The 18,795-nt window shown below is 40.3% G+C and overlaps 1 protein-coding gene across 4 annotated transcripts in view; it reads left to right on the top strand.

Annotated features, from left to right (window-relative positions):
- The window catches only part of trappc9 (trafficking protein particle complex 9), a 270,154-nt gene that overhangs the window by 119,992 nt on the left and 131,367 nt on the right, over positions 1–18,795 (top strand). For all 4 annotated transcript variants that reach the window (XM_021322125.2, XM_021322124.2, XM_036145568.1 and 1 more), the window contains one exon: positions 7,067–7,209. In XM_021322125.2, coding sequence (XP_021177800.2) covers positions 7,067–7,209 — 143 coding nt within the window. The remainder of the gene's footprint in view (positions 1–7,066; positions 7,210–18,795) is intronic.

Below are 18,795 nucleotides of genomic sequence, written 5' to 3'. Positions count from 1 at the left end.
TATTTGTATAGTTGAAAAAAGTATCAACTTGTGATCAGACAGACCAGTAAATATATGGCACATTCTTCACTTATGTCAGACCTATTACTGAACACTAGATCGAGACACATTTCTGATGATTTGGTTGATGGAAGTCTATAGATTCCTTGACATTTGTTGTGAGAGAGTTACATTTATACCAGTACCTTCAAGAATATTTGTTGTCGTCTTTTCTGTTTCTATGACAAATTCTCTCTTTTATAGAGACCCCCCCCAAAAACAAACAAACAAACAAACAAACAAACAAACAAAAAGCAAAAAAACAAAGCAACGAGTTTTTCCAACGAGCTTGCTTTATGATTTTAGACAAAAGCGGAGCTAGACATCATTATTTAACATCCGTTATTTCCTTCCATTACCACACATTACACATGGCATAGTAAAGTGTGCAGAAATTGAACAGTAGTCTGGACTTCAGCCCTGAAGTAGTTTATTTTCTGTGGAAATGTCGCCTGAAAATGCAATAAAACAGAAAAGATGTGACATGAAACCCATATGTCCAGTCCTTCAGAATGATTAATTTATTAATACTTCAGATTATATGAGGAACCTGCTGAGTTCCGAACAATGCATCCTAAGATGCTGACTTAATTTATGAATCTCACGTGTTTACGAAACATGGCCGCATCCATTGATGATTAATGAACGACTGGAGGCAGTTTAGAGAAGCTAGTCTTTGTGGACCTGCCTCAAAGAAGTGCACAAAAATAAATTAACATCAATGAACTAAATCAATATTGTAAAGAAAAGAGGGACAACATTTCTCAACAATGATGTAACCACTAAAGTAACACAGCAACATTTCTCTGTAGTGAGGGTAATAGATGTGTGCGGTCAGGTGCTGTTTGCCTCTAGCTTACTCCAAGCAGTGCCACCTCATTACAGCGGGAGCTATTTTTAGCTCAGTGTGATTGAAATAGGGTCCCAAGGGGCTGAGGAGCACAGAGGTGGGGGATTGAAAATAGGGGCTGCTCTGGCTTCGACACGGCTCTGAAGGAGGAATCAGGCACGCTTCTGGTGTGAGACGGTGTTGCTGAGGCGATCGCTGTTCCTCAAGAGGATCATGTTAAGGCTTTTAGTTCCACACTGACAACAGCAATTTCAACTGCAGCTGCATGTGTCACGGCACTTGTTGAGTCAGAGGAAAAATAGGAGTCCACATTTCTTTTTAAGTGGCTTCTCCAACAATCAGAAAATACTGACCATTTATTGAAATGTGTCAGTGCACAGAGATATTCTACTCTGGCTGTCTAATACATTGTTTCACCAGCCTTTTCCTTTTTTAGCACATGGTAAAAAGCCATTGTGGCTGAGGAAATGCATACATCTGAGAAAAAGTAAGTTAGTCTATTTAAATGGGGTTCAAATCAACATGCTGCTCATTTCGTTCGGCTTGCAGCACAGCGGGAGTTTGTCTCTCACCCGCTTTGGAGGGCAGCTGTTGCAGATTGACTCCACTGCTTCCCTTCAGGATCTGCAATAGCAGTTTGCAAATGTTTAGAGTTGGGAGTTTGGGTTTACATGTTCAGCCTGTGCATCCAGCAAGTGTGGATTGCTGATGTCTCTCATGATACCCGTCATTACTATAAAAAAATAAAACCGTCTAATGATGTTAACATAAACGTACCAGTAGCCTATTGCTTGTAGATTCCCTAGAATACATGATAAGTGTGTTTCATCAGTGGAAGACAACAACAAATAACATGAAAACATATTTTGGTTCTAAGACAGAGTTGGGGTAAACGGTTTGAGCATTTTGTGTCCGACTAAAGGGATTTTGCTTGTGTACAAACAAGATCTCCTGCTGATTCCGACATCCTTAAGTCAGCCGCCTTATTGGAGGGTCTGCGTTCTTGTTTGTCACAGAGCTTAAATAAGTAAAAGCATTTTAAAAAGTAGGCACTGAGCTTCTAACAGGGAGGCAAACAGCACGGCATGTAGTGCTGCTGTGGGAATGACATGAGGTAATAAGTTCTCATTGCAGCCTTTGTGTGGATGTTTTATCTCACTCAAAGCATATGTGTGCACACACTGATTGATGCCTGCGTGTACTGTGACCTAAACTACACTGCTCAAAAAAATAAAGGGAACACTAAAATAACACATCCTAGATCTGAATGAATGAATTAAATATTTTTATCAAATACTTTCTTTTCACAAAGTTGAATCTGCTGATAACCAAATCACACAAAAACTATCAATAGAAATCAAATGTAAAATTAAAGTGGAGAAAAACACTACAGGCGGATCCAACTTTGATGTAATGTCCTTAAAGCAAGTCGAAATGAGGCTCAGTATTGTGTGGCCTCCACACCTGGACTAACCTATCCACCAACTCCTGGACAGCGTTGGTGGATGGAGCGAGACATGATGTTCCAGATGTGCTCAATTGTATTCAGGTCTGGGGATCAGGCGAACCGGTCCATAGCATCAATGCCTTCTTCTTGCAGGAACTGCTGACACACTCCAGCCACATGAGGTCTAGCATTGTCAACAGTACCAGCATATGGTCTCACAATGGGTCTGAGGATCTCATCTCTTTACCTAATATCAGTCAGACTGCCTCTGGTGAGCACATGGAGGGCTGTGCTCACCGCCCAAAGAAATGCCACCCCACACCATGCCAAACTGGTCATGCTGGAGGATGTTGCAGGCAGCAGAACGTTCTCCACCGCGTCTCCACATTCTGTCACGTCTGTCACATGTGTTCAGTGTGAACCTGCTTCTATGAAGAGCACAGGGCGCCAGTAGCAAATCTACCAGTCTTGGTGCTCTCTGGCAAATGGCAAACATCCTGCAGTGTTGGGCTGTAAGCACAACCCCCATGTGTTTCAGCAGACACATGCACATTTATGCCCTGCAGGAGGTCATTCTGTAGGGCTCTGGCAGAGCTCCTCATGTTCCTCCTTGCACAAAGGCAGAGGTAGCGGTCCTGCTGCAGGGTTGTTACCCTCCTACGGTCTCCTCCACGTCTCCTGATGTACTGGCCTGTCTCCTGGTAGCGCCTCCATGCTCTGGACACTACGCTGACAGACACAGCAAACCTTCTTGCCACAGCTCTCATTGATGTATCATCCTAGATGAGCTGCACTACCTGAGCCACTTGTGTGGGTTGTAGACTCCGTCTCATGCTACCACTGGAGTGAAAGAACCACCAGCATTCAGAAGTGACCATCAGCCAGAAAGCAGAGGAACTGAGAAGTGGTCTGTGGTCACCACCTGCAGAACCACTCCTTTATTGGGGGGTCTTACTGATTGCCTCTAGTTTCCACCTGGTGTCTATTCCATTTGAATAACAGCAGGTGAAACTGATTATCAATCAGCGATGCTTCTTAAGTGGACAGTTTGTTTTCACAGAAGTGGGATTGACTTGGAGTTACATTGTGTTTTTTTTAGCAGTGTATATACGACAATAGAAACAGGAGACAATAGAAATGTTTTCATATACATAGACATCAGTGTGACAAAAAAATGGTCTTTTAATGACTTTTTTTAAGCTTATTATCTTATTTTATAGTTTATGATACAACATAGAACTGGGTCTAAAGTTTATAGAAGCTCTAATATGTACATACAACCCCATTAATACTGTATTTCCTTAAATGTCCCTTAGCAAATTGCACCTCACTCACACAGTTTTAATAGCAAGTCTTTCTCTGGTAAATTCTGACTGGATGTATGACCACTGTCCTTGCTAGAATTAGTAGAGTTAATTCATTTAAACATGAGTCCCTCTTTGGTAGAGTGGCCAACGTCTTTGGTGTAATGGCCAACGTCTTAAGCAGGAAATACACTGGGTGTAACGTAAGCTGCGCGGCTTGTAGGCGTGTTTTTAAAAGTGTAAATTTACACCAGATACTCCACCGCTGCGTGTTTCAGCTCTGAAGAGAACTATCGGCACATGGAAAGAGCACCAAAGAGAAGGCGACTTGGACTTCCTTCCTCTAGTTGATGAACTGTTGTGAGGCAGTTCATCAAAGGCAGAGTGCTCTTCAAAAATGCGTGCATCCCATCAATCTGCAGCGTCAACAGAGTGACTTCTACCACCTTGTGGCCAAACTGAGACTTGACTTTTGGGATACTTTCGGAAGTGAACTTTGACACAGGATGCTGTTATCTCGTTTATTCTCTGCCAAACAGGAGCATATAAGCGTCTAAAATTACAACTTCAATCTAATTTACACTAGATTCGATTTTATGCGTAAATATGCACATTGTACATCTATTGACTGATTAAAATGAAAAGCTAACCTAACGATGCACATATTCTTCTTTGCTGCATTACACACTGCAACGCGTCCAGTGTGTTTCCTCCTTAAGGTTTAATGGCCAATGTCTTTGATATCAGGGACCTGGTTTCAGATCCCAGATGCGTCAGGAAGGGCATCTGGCATAAAAATGTTTCCAAGTCTGTGTGCAAGTTGTAATGACTTGCTTTGGCAGCCCTCTTATAAGGGAGCTGCAGAATGGATTCACATTCATTTAAACATGGTTTCCTTACACACATCTAGCTTGTAGATGCCACGATACTGAGGGGTTAGGTTTTGGTTTTTCATTTTGTGTTCTTGTTTTTTTAGCACTGGGGTTTGCCATATAGGTGCATTTCCTTGTGTTCAACCATGTCAGGTGTTTTAGTTGCTTTATCGTCTCTATTCTTTTATTGCAATCATTCTTGTTCACTCATTGTAGATTAGATTCTTAGTGCATCTTGATAATCAGTTTTGTCTTTTCTGCTCTCTGTCTCTGTTATTTTCCTTCTCCTTCAGCTCTCTGCCTCATTGTCTTCATCTGCAACTCATTCCCTGCAATTAGCTCTGTGTATATATAAACCCACTGTTTCTCTGGTATTCACTGGTCTCTTGTTGCCCCATGCTTTTCCTGGTTTTGTGGCTTTTTTTGTTTTCTGGACCCATAAGTTTCAATTTAGTTTCATTAAAATCACACGTTGAACTGTGCTTCGCATTTGAACATGACAGTAGGCTGACAGTAGGCACACTTCCAGTTTCAACAAGACTGAGGTAGAGGCTTCGGGATGGTTTTTCCATAAGCTTTATGTTAGCCTGCTTTATCCAGTCCTAAAGTATACCATAAATTGATTTCACATTTCAGTGGTCTACCTCTGAGGTTTAGGTAAAGTTGATAAGTGCAGAGGTAGGTCCCCTTCTTTATTATTCCACCCAATTTGTGCAACGCTCCCCTATTACTGGTAGTAAACCCTTCCCATAGCGTAGCATTATGCAACCACCAGCTTGCTTGACATCTTGGCTTTGACAGGTTCTCATTTTCTCTAACATCCTTTTTTTTTCATTATGGCCAAATCTTTTCGCAATCTTCTTTTCCTCTGACCATAAAAGTTTCCTTAAAAAGCCACTTGGGTCTATGTGGGCGGTAGCATGTTTCAGTTTAGATCTACACTTCTCCCTATATCTTCAGCAAGTTCTTCAGACTTTGCGTTATATTGGTCAGGTTTAAGTGCTCTCTAGCCTGTTATCTTTGTACTTGCAAAGGGGAACTACCAGCTGAGGTCAATCAAAATAATGATAAGTTATTAGGTCTGAGCTTTGTCTAATTAAGAGACATTTAGAACCTTCAGCACCAGTGTTTAAAAAAATGTGTGTCTTTATATGCTTATCCAATCTAAAATGTGGCTTAAAATGTTTTGTAATTTTTTGTGACACATGCAGGTATATCTTTAAAAAATAATAATATTGAGTAAAAGTGCAATATTTTTGCCAGTTGTTTCACAAAGTGAAATTATTATATAGAATCATTACACATAGAGTAAAATATATCAAGTTTTCAGTTCTAGTAAATGTTATGATTATGGCTTACAGCTAAAGAAAATCTTCAGTGTCACAATTAAACAGAAAAACAAATAAACAAACATTTTGATTTCTGCTTGTGTGCAGAAACATGAAACGTGAGCGATGTTTCCCTGTGACTGTAAGAAATCTTTAAATGTAGAATAGAACTCCTCTTCTTGGCCGTTAGCATCTGTGTGTCAAATATCGAGTCATCAACAAGGATACTGAAAGACTAAATACCAAACAAATATCGACCTGCTCTCGGTGCTGGCAGTAAAGATCACAGGCATGTCCCTGCTTGGCACTAAAATATCAGCAAGTTCAAAAAGCTAATGATGTATAGTATAAAAATACACATAGAATATGAGATAAAGCTGTGCACTTACAAATAAGGGTCTGGTTGGAATAAAGGTGCTTGGTGTACAATAATAATAACTCTGTGTAATGTTGCTCTCAGTGTGCTGTGCTCCTGTCATTATGTCGTAATAGGCCTTACGCCCAGCCAGCAGGCTCAGAGCCATTTTACCTTGGCTTCCACATCCCACAAAAAGGGATAAAGAGCAAAGATAATCAGGAAATAGGTGAAATTTGTTCTGGAAAGGCACAGCCAGTGCCTCCATCAGCGATATGTGCAGAGATGATATACACTGTGCTGGACGAAAAGCTGAACCATCTACGGTCTTTTTACCTCGCTTCAGCCCCATTGCTTAAGTCAGCTAGTGTTCCTCACCATAAACTGTCGCTTTTAATCTCCACGTACTTCGCCCACTTGGCTGCTTACTCCATGCAACCCCCCACACCCCCCCCAACACCACTCCACAGAATACCTCTGAGTATCACTGAGTGATTCCCCGTGTCCATTTTCCCCCCATTACAGCGGAACGCAGCCAGAACCGTCTCACCTAGCCCACCCAGCTTCAACCCCTCTCCCTTTTAAACCCTTTTAGGATGCAACATGTGGATTCGGAACCGTCCGTTTCCCATCATTATACTTCCATTTCATTAAACAGGACAATAGCAGCCTCGCAGTGCATTTATTATTTCGCTTTGGTGGCTTCTCTCATGAATGGAACTTTTAAACTACACCGGGTTTTGCTGATTGAACTGCGAGGAGCAACATGCTGTGTGTGACCTCTGACCGCAATCTGTATCTTTAATACGCTCCCGATACAGTTTCACATCCGCCTGATGCGACTTCCTTTCCTTCCTGTGCTCTGTTGCAGACTTTGGAGGCAGTGCTGAACTTCAAGTACTCCGGGGGAGCAGGCAAAGTGGAGGGCTACTACAGGGAGCTATCTCTGGGCGTCCATGTAGACGTAGAGCCGTCAGTGTTTTTCACCCGAGTCAGCACCCTTCCTGCCACCAGGTAACACACACAAACATAAACCCCATTATCTGTCCCCCTACATGACTGAAGCACAGGTGAGCTGGGTCCACCTGTCTCTCTGAATACTTACATTTGTTTGAAAAGTAGAGGAACTGTAAAACGTATTGCTTGGATCATTTAGAAACATTGATTATAAACTGCACTGAGGTACTCTTCATCAGCATCGTTATCATTAATTTCGGTTTTGTATGGTTACTGAATAGCTTCTGCCGTAACTCTGGCTGAACAATTACTTATCAGAAGTGGTAGAGTTTATTTAAACGGGTTTGTTTACTGGCACAAATCTGACTTTTAAGTATAGTCTCAACATTTTCAGTCGGGTTGTGATCCATTCTATTCTGATTCTATTATTGTTGGGATTGTTGTTCTGTTGGAACCCCGACTGTGTCCAAGTTTTACCCATCTAACTAGTTAGTTAAGGGAAGCTTGAAGAATGTGGGGCTAATCCTTCCTTTCTGTCACCCCCTCCCTTGAGCAATCCACCAGGACTTCAGAATGAGGCTGCCACCATGCCTGGCTGGTGACCCTTTCACACATTTTGTCCTGATAGCTCAATGATCGTCCTCTTTGACTATTTTTTTGTTTGCTCACGTTGGCCGCTGGAAATTACAGGAAAGCTTTAGTATTCTAGAGGAGGAGGTTTTTTTTGTCTTTTACCAAAGTTTTAATCAGTGTTTATGTTAAAGTCACTGTGGTGTGAACAGTGTCGCTGATGTTCCAGCTTCTTCCATGGTATAAACCATATGAGCCTTGGTGGACCTGTGTGATCTTCAACATCACTACCAAGTGTCTTTTACCTGAAGGAGACAGTTTGGGTCAGATGGTTGAAACTTGGACACAACAGGAGTATTTAGCAGAGCAATGATCCACAAAGAAATGTGGATTGAAGTATTTTGAGGCGATTCTATCATGTTTCGGCAATACCACGCTTAAAATGAGCTCAAAGTTATTGTCTGTCTGTTTCTACTAAGATTCTTTTCCCCCATGGCCAATACTATGTTTTGATTCTGATTAGTGAGAAGCAAAGTCAAAAGTATTTTTGAGCTATATCTAAAACATGACCTACTTTACAAACTGTAAAAAGGCCTGGAAACTTCCTACATTTGCCCTGTATAGCTGTAGAGATCGTATCTGTTCATTTTCCCTGGCTTAACCCATGTTTTAAACCCCCAACTCTCATGAAAAAACTCCAAGCAAAAGAGACGGATCATAGTGGAGTAATGGCATGGCAAGGCAAATTTATTTGTATAGCACAATTCAGTACAAAGACAATGCAAAGTGCTTTACATCATTAAAATATAGCTAAATAAAACAGAATAAAAGCAAGTAGGAATAAAATGTAGATAGAAAAAAAAGAACAAAAAAGTGGTGATTCAGTTAACTAGAACAGTTGAAGGCAATCCTAAACAAATGTGTTTTTAATCTTGATTTAAAGAAACTCAGGCTTTCCGCACCTTTACAGTTTTCTGGAAGTTTGTTCCAGATAAGCGGAGCATAGGAACTAAATGCTGCTTCCACTTTTTAGGCAGACCTGTGAAAACACCGTTACAGTAATCAATTCTACTAAAAATAAACGCATGGATTAGTTTTTCCAGATCCTGCTGAGACATCAGTCCTTTAATCCTAGAAATGTTCTTCAGGTGGTAGAAAGCTGACCTTGTAATTGTCTTTAGATGCTTTTGGAGGTTCAGGTCTGAGTCCATCACTACTCCCAGATTTCGGGCCTGATTAGTGGTTTTTAGCTGAAGCGACTGAAGCTGTGTGCCAACTTTTGATCTCTCCTCTATTGGTCCAAATGTTATACTTCTGTTTTGTTTTTATTCAACTGAAGAAAATTTTGGCACATCCACGTATTGATTTCTTCTAAGCATTTACTCAGTGCTTGAACTGATCCATAGTCACCTGGTGACATGGTGATGTAGAGCTGTGTGTCGTCTGCATAGTTATGGTAGCTGATGTTGTTATTTTTTATTATCTGGGCTAGAGGGAGCATGTAGATATTGAATAGGAGGGGACCCAGGATGGACCCTTGGGGAACCCTACATGTGATTTTTGTCATCTCTGATGTAAAGGGACCTACTGATACAAAAAAGTCCCTGTCCTTTAAGTAGGATTTAAACCAATGGAGAGCTGTACCAGAAAGGCCGACCCAGTTCTCCAGGCGTTCTAACAGAATGGAGTGATCAACAGTATCAAATGCTGCACTGAGGTCCAATAGAACCAACACGGTGGTTCTTTCACAGTCAGTATTTATATGGATGTCATTAAACATCATAATGGCCACTTGAGGTGAATAATTAGCTGTAATAATATCTGAAGTTTGAGTCATCTGTCTTGGCTTGGTGCTAATAGTTATGCTGCGCAGGCTGCTGTACCATTGCCCCTGTCATTGCATCCTCCCCGTCTCCCTCACCTCCACTGCTCGTCTGCCGTTCTCTCCCTCCCTGCTTTTGACAAGCAGAATCCGTTGGCACTCAGCCAAAGGCTCAGGCCATTTCAGATGTTTTGAAAGTAAAGGCTTCAGGGACATTTGGTCAGACTACCTGCAGATTTCCAAAAACTCCTCCTGAGTCAAAGAAACTTTGTGCTGCTCAGCATCATATGTAGTGACTCGGTGGGCTTTTATAGACCCACAGCAGACGTCCTCGACACACACTGACCTGTCTGAGGACAAACTTCTCCAAGAGCTGAGGCAGTAAACAAAGTCTGAGAATACACTTGGCTTACGGACAGACCTCTTTGTCTGGATTAGGCGCAGAAAGCACTGGTGAACCGCATGTGGTCACCTCTATCTGTGGTTTAAATAAATAGAAACTGGACTACAGCACCGTGTGAGAGGATTCAACATCCTTAAACGTTTTCAATTACGAGGACAAGCTTTGCTGAATCCTACTAGGGTTTTATGTGATGTACCAATGCCATGTATTGCACAGCTGTGAGGTACAAAAAGAATTATGCAAGGTTTGTCATAGTTATCACAAATAATAAGATGGAGAGTGTGCCCAGCATACATATATAGCCACTTTTAATCTCCTACCCCTAATTCAGATTCACTGCAACAAAGTGCCTTCACAAGTCACCCAATTAGTAAACACAGTCTGCCCGTGTATATTTTAATCTCATATCCAGCGGTTCTATCAAGGCCCTCAAAGGTTTGAGGATAGTGAATAAATGCATCATGAAGACCAAGGCACAAAGCAGACAGGTGAGAGACAGAGTTGTGGAGAGGTTTGAATCGGAGTTATTATTAAACAATATTTTAAGCTTTGAACATTTGAGAGTACTGTTCAATCCATCATCTGAGCATGGAAAGCGAGTGCACTGCAAACCCAGCAAGACACAATGTAGCCACCCCCCTAGCCTGAGAGGCAGCCAGAAGATTCACGGTACCTTTGGCGGAGCTTTGGTGATCCACGGCCCAGGTGGGGGAATCATTTGATGGAATATCTAATCTGGCCCTTTGGCTTGATGGGAATTAATTAAACTTTGGGTCATTATGTCAAACACTGTGGTAGAGAAATCAACACTGCACCTCACCCTGAAGAGACATTGGCCACTGTGACGCATGTTGCCAGCAGAATCCTGCTACAGGGATACATCTCTGCGGTATGGACAGTGATGCTGGTCAGTGTTGATGAGATGTGTGGAGCTAAATAGTGAACTATCCTACAGGAAAACCTGTTGAGGCTGTGAAAGACTTGAGACTGGGGCAGAGGTTCACTTTCCACTAGAATGATTCTAAACAAATGGCCAGAGCTACAATGCAATAGTTTACATCAAAGCATGATTGTGTTAAGATGACCTCTTCAAAGTGCAGACCTAAATCGAACTGACAGTCCGTGTCAAGACTTGAAAATTGATATTCACTGGTGCACTCCATGAAATCTAATGGTCCTTCTGCTATTTTGCCAGAATGACGGGGCAGAAGTTTCAGTGCCTAGATGTGCAAAGTTGATAGACGCAGACCAGCGTCTGTCGTTGTAGCAAAAGGTCGTCCTCACGAGGCTGAATGCAAGTGTGCGGCACCCTTTTCTAATTTTTATTCGTCAATTCATAAGTGGGTATTTTTAAAGCTGTGTACAAGAAGACAATCATTTCAATCACACCTGTCTATCTTTTGGAGCATATAAGGACTTCAGTGGGGCCAGTGCAATCATGCTATCAGCAGAGCTTCACCTGTGCTGATAGCATGATTGCACTGAAACTGAAGCTGTGCTCAATCCGAGGTTTTTGCTCTGACTCTGAGCTTTTTAACAAGCAAGAGTGAGAGAATGATTTTTGTGGCTGAATCGGTTGATGCCACTGAAGAATAAATCCAGCTCTGGGTCACATATAAATGTTTTTAACTCAGTGTAGAACGTCTTACTAAAGGGATCATTTCTAAGACTTATTTTAGAGTCCATAGTTTTAACTGTTTTAACTCCTAATTATTAAGGCCTTAGGTGTAAATTGATATTGCTGGTAGGTTTACCTGACGGCCGTTTCTTCCTGTCTTTTACCAATACCAGTGTATGATATTATTAAAGCCAGAAAAAAATGATGTTCTGAAGAAGCTCTTTTATTGTTTAAATAATTATTAGAAATGGACCACCTTACTTCCCCTTTTTAAATGTCCTTTAAAAGCACTGGGCTTGTAACTGTGTTATACTGCTGCTCTGGTATCAGTCTGAAGGTGAAAATCACAGTTTAGGTTTTGTTATGAAAGTTAAATCAGTAATAAATTAGCTTATTTTCATACAATTTAACCCTAAGTTGTAAGTTTTACTCTACAATGTTATGTGGTTTATTTAGTGATAGCCCAAGACTTTCCCACAGTACCATCTCTCAGGCTGTCCTTGTGCCTTTCTGTTGATTGTTGTTGAAACAGCTACCTGCCCCCTTTAGCTGGCCAGCGTATGAAGGAAACGTCTGTAGGGAACAAGTTTATGTGTATCAGCTGCAAAGAAAGAATCCAGTCTTAATCTATCCCCTGCATCCTGGCAATCTGTTTTCACAATTCTAGAGTGGTTTATGTGTCCGGCTCTAAACCAATTACAGAGGCATTTATAGCGCTGAACACAGGTGTTGGCGTAAAACAATGAACATGAATTGCAGCAGCAACATTTTATATGCAACACTGCTGCTTCTTCATTTATCGTATTATCTCTCCTCTGATCGACAAATGCTGCTCTAAGTGCTACAAAATCAAGGCATGAAGAAATAAGCAACCAGGGACAAATTTGGTCACCATTTTTTGTAAAACAAAGATAAATTTGGCATGACACCGAAAATGAAGACGTTTTTTTTTTTCCTCATAAAAGAGTTTAATGGTTAAATCCCTTATTTCTAATAAAGATTTTATCGCAGCCCAACAAAACAACTAAAGACTCCTAAATGCAAACTCAATCATACATCTGCTATAATTTCCACTTTGAAAACACAGCTATACGTACTGAAAAAGTGCGTCAATATGATTCCAAGCAGACACTCTGTAGCTAAGCTTTGCAGAATATTTTTCAAGTTTATCTCCATGTTACATAACAGTAGATATATTATCTTCAGTAGTGTTTTGCAAAAATTTGTTTAGATCGATTTTTAACATTATGCTCAGCCTTACACCTCCATCTTTAAAGCGTAATCAACTGTTCAGCGTTAGCTTCTGAGACTAAAAATACCCCACCATCGGCAGTACCCTAAATCCTACAGTGCTGATTAAGCCCATTACATTCTGTGTCGGAAATTGGTCAATATGTTTTTGTGCCGTGGTAGGGTTGCAAAATCAGCACTTATTGATCAGAGTTTACTGAATTGATTGAGGCGTGGGCCTGGGCTTATTGATGTTTTTATTTTTGGACACTCAAGAGGTGCCTTAGATTTGATGGCCTTTAATAATAACATCCTCAAGCTAATGCACACCCAGGTTTAACAGCACAGTCTGATAGATTTCTTTCAGTTTGCTGCGTAGATGTAAAACATAAACAGAATGTGGCTCTTCATAGATGTAGAAATTGTTTATTGTTGTAGATTAGTTATTGTTGTCGTTTTTTAGCCTGTTATTGAGCACCAATGGTCTTGTTTGTGAACCACAGCCTTACAAAGATTAATTTTGTTTTTTTTACCCAGTTGCACATTGACATTGTCAGATGTTCATACCTAAACAGCACATGCACTAAAATATTCAGAGCTTCATTGAAGGTACATAAAGTACCAGCACATCATTGATAGATGATTTGGTATTGTACTGTATGATACAAGCTAGGTCAATATGTATTCTGCTGGAGAGACTGGGGATAATTTGGCTTCTTCTCCGCCTCGCTCCGCTATCAGAGAGTAATGTGAAACGTCAGGCCGCAATGGAGATGTATAGTGTGAATCGCTATTGGCGGTTTTGAATTATTTAGTTATCTCAGATCTCTGCCTTGCTTTATAGCTGGGTAGAATACTTATCAAAATGATTCAGTTTGATGATTCAGTTGATACTGACTTGAAAGCATCCTCAGCTTTCTGCCGCAGTCCCAGTAACAGTCTCTGAAGTCAACTCCTGTTCAGCCTAATTGGACCTTTTTAAGGTGCGGGGTCCCACAGGGCTCAGTTTTAGGTCTCTTCCTTTTCACGCTGTACCTGCTCCCTGTTGGCTCTATTTTTATTTTTATTTTTTTAGAAAATCTGGGATTTACATTCATTGCTCCATGGAGGATATCCAGCTATGTCCTGCTAAAGAAATTGCCTCTGATCTTTAAAAAACTCTCTGAGCCCTCTGTTTTCATCTATGTATGAAGTCTCTGATGCCTAGTACATCAGACCAACTTTTACAAACTTATCTATTTCCATCTCAATGCATTCTGGATGATTCTGTGATCATTTTATTACTTTAATACATGACTGTTATATTTAATCTTTGGTTGCTGGTTTCATTAGTGGTTCTTTAATGCATCAGGTGTGCATTTGCATTTTGCATTTTTGCAATGCATTTCATCTATTCTGTGTAAAGCACAATAGTCCTGTAGGTGTTTAAAGGGCTCTATAAATAAAGCTGGTATGGTATAGTCTTTTCTCTTTAAACTCTTAACAAAAGTGCGGTCTACAAGACCTGCGTCCAATTTCTCTGTCTGCTCCTTTATTTTATCTTGGCTACTTGGTGCATGAGTAATGATGTCCTGTTTTCTAACTTTGTAGTCTGATTGATCACCTCTACTAAACTGCTTGGCTAATAAATTAGCAGCTCGCCCTGTTCACGCCCGTTAATCAGACCTGCCGACAGAGACATCAAGATAGTTAAGAAAACGCGAGTATGCCTTTAAGGATATGCTCTTTTAATTGCTGTAGTAGTTTATTAGGGAATTTGGCATGCCCGGCTAAAACCCCTTTCAAACCTGAGATTTAGGAACCAGAGAGCTTGTTAGGAAGGAAACCTACAGACCGCTAAGAAAACATTTAATCTCACACAGATTTTTCCCAGCTGTTGCTTTTTGGTTTGCTGACCACTTTAGTGTTCATACTGGAGCATATGTTTGAGTAGACTTGGTTCAGTTACCTGTATTAGAACATATTTTTAGGGTTTATGGAGTTACAGATATAAAACCACATAAAATCCTACCACTTAAAATCCTTTTATGAAATGCAAGAAAAAGTGCCAAAAGGACAAATTTTCTCCAGCAGTATGTTTTAGAGGGTTACTTTGTGTGCCCCCTACCACACTGATTGTTGTGGATTGCCTGTTTGCTGACTGAAACAAATGCTACACTAATGCCTTACTGGACAAATTTGGCTAATTGTTTAAATATGTAATGGATATAAACGCATAATTCAAAAGACTACCAACCATTACTCCTATTGAGGTAACACCTTTAAAACTGCAGCTGGGAAGCAATTGAACAGTCAATCGTATGCTCTATCAGAATTGATTACCTGAGTGATTAACAAACTTAAAGCAGTTTGTTACACTATGTTTTTACTATAAAAACAGAAGGGCATATTTCACCTTAAAATACACAACTGAAATAAATAAAGAATGGGACCACAGTGGAACGGCTATTTATTTGTGATCTAACAAAGACAAAAAATCTAAATTTTCAAATGGACAGTGAAAAACATGGGAGACACCTCAGATTGTATTTATCAACATCTTTAGTATGACTGCAGCAAGTTTGAACTGAGTGACACAAAGCATATTTGATCTACAATGGTTTTAGTGGGGAAATATGCTTTCATTTTGGCACAATTTAGGCAAATGTGCCAAATGTGTATTTCACCTTATAAAACTGAATATGGTCAAATAAAAGTGCTGATTTCCAATGTGGGACTTCTTTTGCACACGACAAAGCCTTTGGTCACAATGGTTATGCTGTATATCATCAACTGTGTTCATAGCAGTTTTTACCGCAAACTGTTCATAAGGCACGCAGGTTATAAAAAAGACTACCACTTTAATAACCTCTCTTACGCATGGAAATTTGCTTCATCTGACAATGTTGAACAAAGACTTTGACTCTTTAGTTTCCAAGAATACCAACCTGAGGGGCGGAGCAAGAACATATCTGTGTCATGGAGCATTTTTCCATAAGAGTCCGCCATCTTTGATAGACTTTTAAATGGCATCTTCTGTGTTTAAAGTGCTGTAAAACCAATGGAATTTGTGGATTGCTAAAACAAGTTGCCATTTTTTTCACAAACTCTTTTGATACCAACCATGGCGATTGGTTGGTATTGTTAGAAACTAGATACAGCACGTCTTTAAATTTACTCATTTATTTATTTTGTTTTTTGTTTTTCTCTCTGAACGTCTGTCATAATAGTGCTGCAGAAGAGGGAAGCTAACAGCTCTAGAAGCTTTATAAGAAATTTTGAGACATAAGGATAAAATTGAGCCCACTTGATATTATGCCGTGCACATTGGTACATTTTGACGATACACAAGTTAAGTCGTATAATCAAAGGTTTTGTCACATTCAGAAGGAATCCTGCAATGGAAATCAGCACATTTATTTGACCACATTCCATTTTATGAGGTGAAAAACACATTTGACTAAATTGTGTCGAAATCACAGATCCGACTGGCACACTACCCACTAGAACAAATATGCTTAAGCTGATTCATACCAGATTTGCTGCAGTTATATTAAAGATTTGGATATAAAAAGTCTAAGGCTTCTCCTATATTTTCAAAAGGTCTTTTATGGTGTTTTGGGATGTTTATTTTTTTTTTAAAAAGCATAGGTAACATACAAAAATTTGATTTTTTAAACTTTGTTTAATCCCCTGTAAATCAGACATAGTGCCTTTTGCAGCAGTGGTTCCACTGGAAAAACAATCTTTTATGCCTTAGCTTCACACAGATATCAAAACCTTTTATTTACACTTTCTAGCTGTTCAGCTGCACTTGAATTTATACCACATATGTAGTTTTAAGTGGAAATTGCTCCTTAGCCACTCTTGGCTTATTCACACAAGATTTAGGCAGAGAGAAGGAAGACAAACATTCAGCAAAGATCCAAAGAATCAAACTGCTGACAGCTGCATCCATTACTATTAACCTCTGTATATGGCGAGACCATTATAACACTACACCATGGGTTGTCTCTGATTTTTGTTTGAAATGTTTCAGTTTTACATGTTTAACATCTTGACATTGGTGCCTCCAATAGAAAAGAAACGTAAAGTTAATTCCAGACTCCTAACGATCAAAGCAAATTTTGCAAAATAACAGAGTAACTGTAAATAATGCAGAAGGGTTTCCAGATGCAATGAGAGTCCTAAAAATGGCATTTTTATAATAAGTCTTTATTATCTCCATATTGCTTCCTTTTTATTCTATGGAAGTGCATTTAATGTGGAGATTAGCAGAAAGGTGGTCATTATTTTGGCTGAGAAGGGAGGTAAAAAAATGGAGCAATTTCCAAAGTGTAGCTTCTGCTCCGCAGTTTGTTTCTTTTGCTCAACACCGAGGACTGTTCCCTGGTGTTAGCAAACATCTCACAGAGAATTTCCTGCTGCGAACGGCCAACGGTGAGCAAGGTCTGACTAATGAGACAAAGTTTCCAAAGGTTGTTCAAAACAGCGGAGACAAGAAAGCTGCTGAACTTCAGACTGAGCCAGAGCCATGCACAAAGGCTAAAGAAACAGGCCATTATTGGGAGAGAGGCACTAAAAGGTCGGACGAATATTTTGAAAAACTGTCTTTGATAAATCCTAGATCCACCATCCTCCATTTATTAGGTAAAGCTCTTGGAGAGTTCAGCTGGTCAGCACCCTTTACAGGTAGTGAGCTGAAACATAGAGAGGGTAAAGAATAAACACTCTGTTTTGACTTTAAGGGAGATTCTCCGTCTCAAACGTAAGTTCTGTTCCAAAGTAAAACACGTGTGTCTCATGTGACATGCATCAGAAAACACGCCTGTAATGTTTTAAATCATAACCTAGACAAGCACATTAGACGCTGACCACAAACAGCTCCAAGAACACATATAAATCAATCATCTGCCTTGACGTAGGTCAGGGTGTCCCATCAAACGTACAACAATGTGAGAACTGATCCTCCTCTAACTTCATGCCACAGTTCTTTTAAAATGTTCACCTTAAATCCCACTGCCAGCTGATTTTAAAGAGTCTGTCATCTCTACGTCAAACTTTTTTTGTGAAAGGGACAATCAGATAAAACCCAAAGGTAGACCGTTTTCCATCGGCCTGCAGTTGGTCCGGGAAATGTGTCAGTGTGAGATTCTGGTGGCATGATGAGCTGTAGGTTGCCCATTGTCTTTTCTTAATCAGCGTTGCATCAAAATGCTGATTGGTTGTGCTCCTGTAAAGCCCGAGCATAACTCTCACTGGAACATGCCAGCTTTTTCCTTTTTCAACCATTGTCTGTCACTCAGACACAGTTTTCACTCTAGACTCACAGGGGGCGATAACACGGTGGTTTGTTCACTTTTTACTTCCAACAGAAGAAGAGAAGAACAAATGAAGGGATTTCTCGTCTGGGAATGAATGCGATTTTGTGTGCGTGTGTTTCCTGAGAGATAAGTTATGGAAATGGGGCAAACAGCAGATCTGCCCCATGCTGTGTTCCTTAGACAAATGTCCTTATTGTAATTTTTCTTCTCATCACGATCTGATCAGTTGTTTTGTCTGTATGCTGTTATAATGTCCCCGGCAGTGCATACAGTCAGATCCACACAAAGTTCTAACTGTACAGGCTTCCTCACCATTTCCAAATGGCCCAATTTGTTTATCCTGCAAGTAGAAGACAAAACGTAACCGGCTTTTCGTTCAGCCACTTTCTCTTTAAAGGATCTTTAAACTTAAGGATCATTATGATGGAAGTTGTAGCAGTTTTGCTGTAGCATCTTTGAGAACGTCTCTCTGCGTCCACCTATACCTGTTCTTTTGTTCGTGCCACTTCACTCTAAAAATCTAAACACACAACACCAATTGATTTGCATTTCTTTTGTGGTTAAAACTTGTCGATGCATGTTTTTCCTCGAGATGACCTCACCCCACTCTAGTTTATCTTCCTGACTTCTGTTTATGGTATTTAAGGCAGAGGTTGCCCATCAGGGTGGTGAGCGTTGATGCCGTTTCAACAGACAC

Source organism: Fundulus heteroclitus, chromosome 13 (assembly GCF_011125445.2).
Source record: "Fundulus heteroclitus isolate FHET01 chromosome 13, MU-UCD_Fhet_4.1, whole genome shotgun sequence".
NCBI classification, from domain to species: Eukaryota; Metazoa; Chordata; class Actinopteri; order Cyprinodontiformes; family Fundulidae; genus Fundulus; species Fundulus heteroclitus.
Note: the sequence above shows the minus strand (reverse complement) of the source record. Positions and strands in the feature narration are given on the sequence as shown.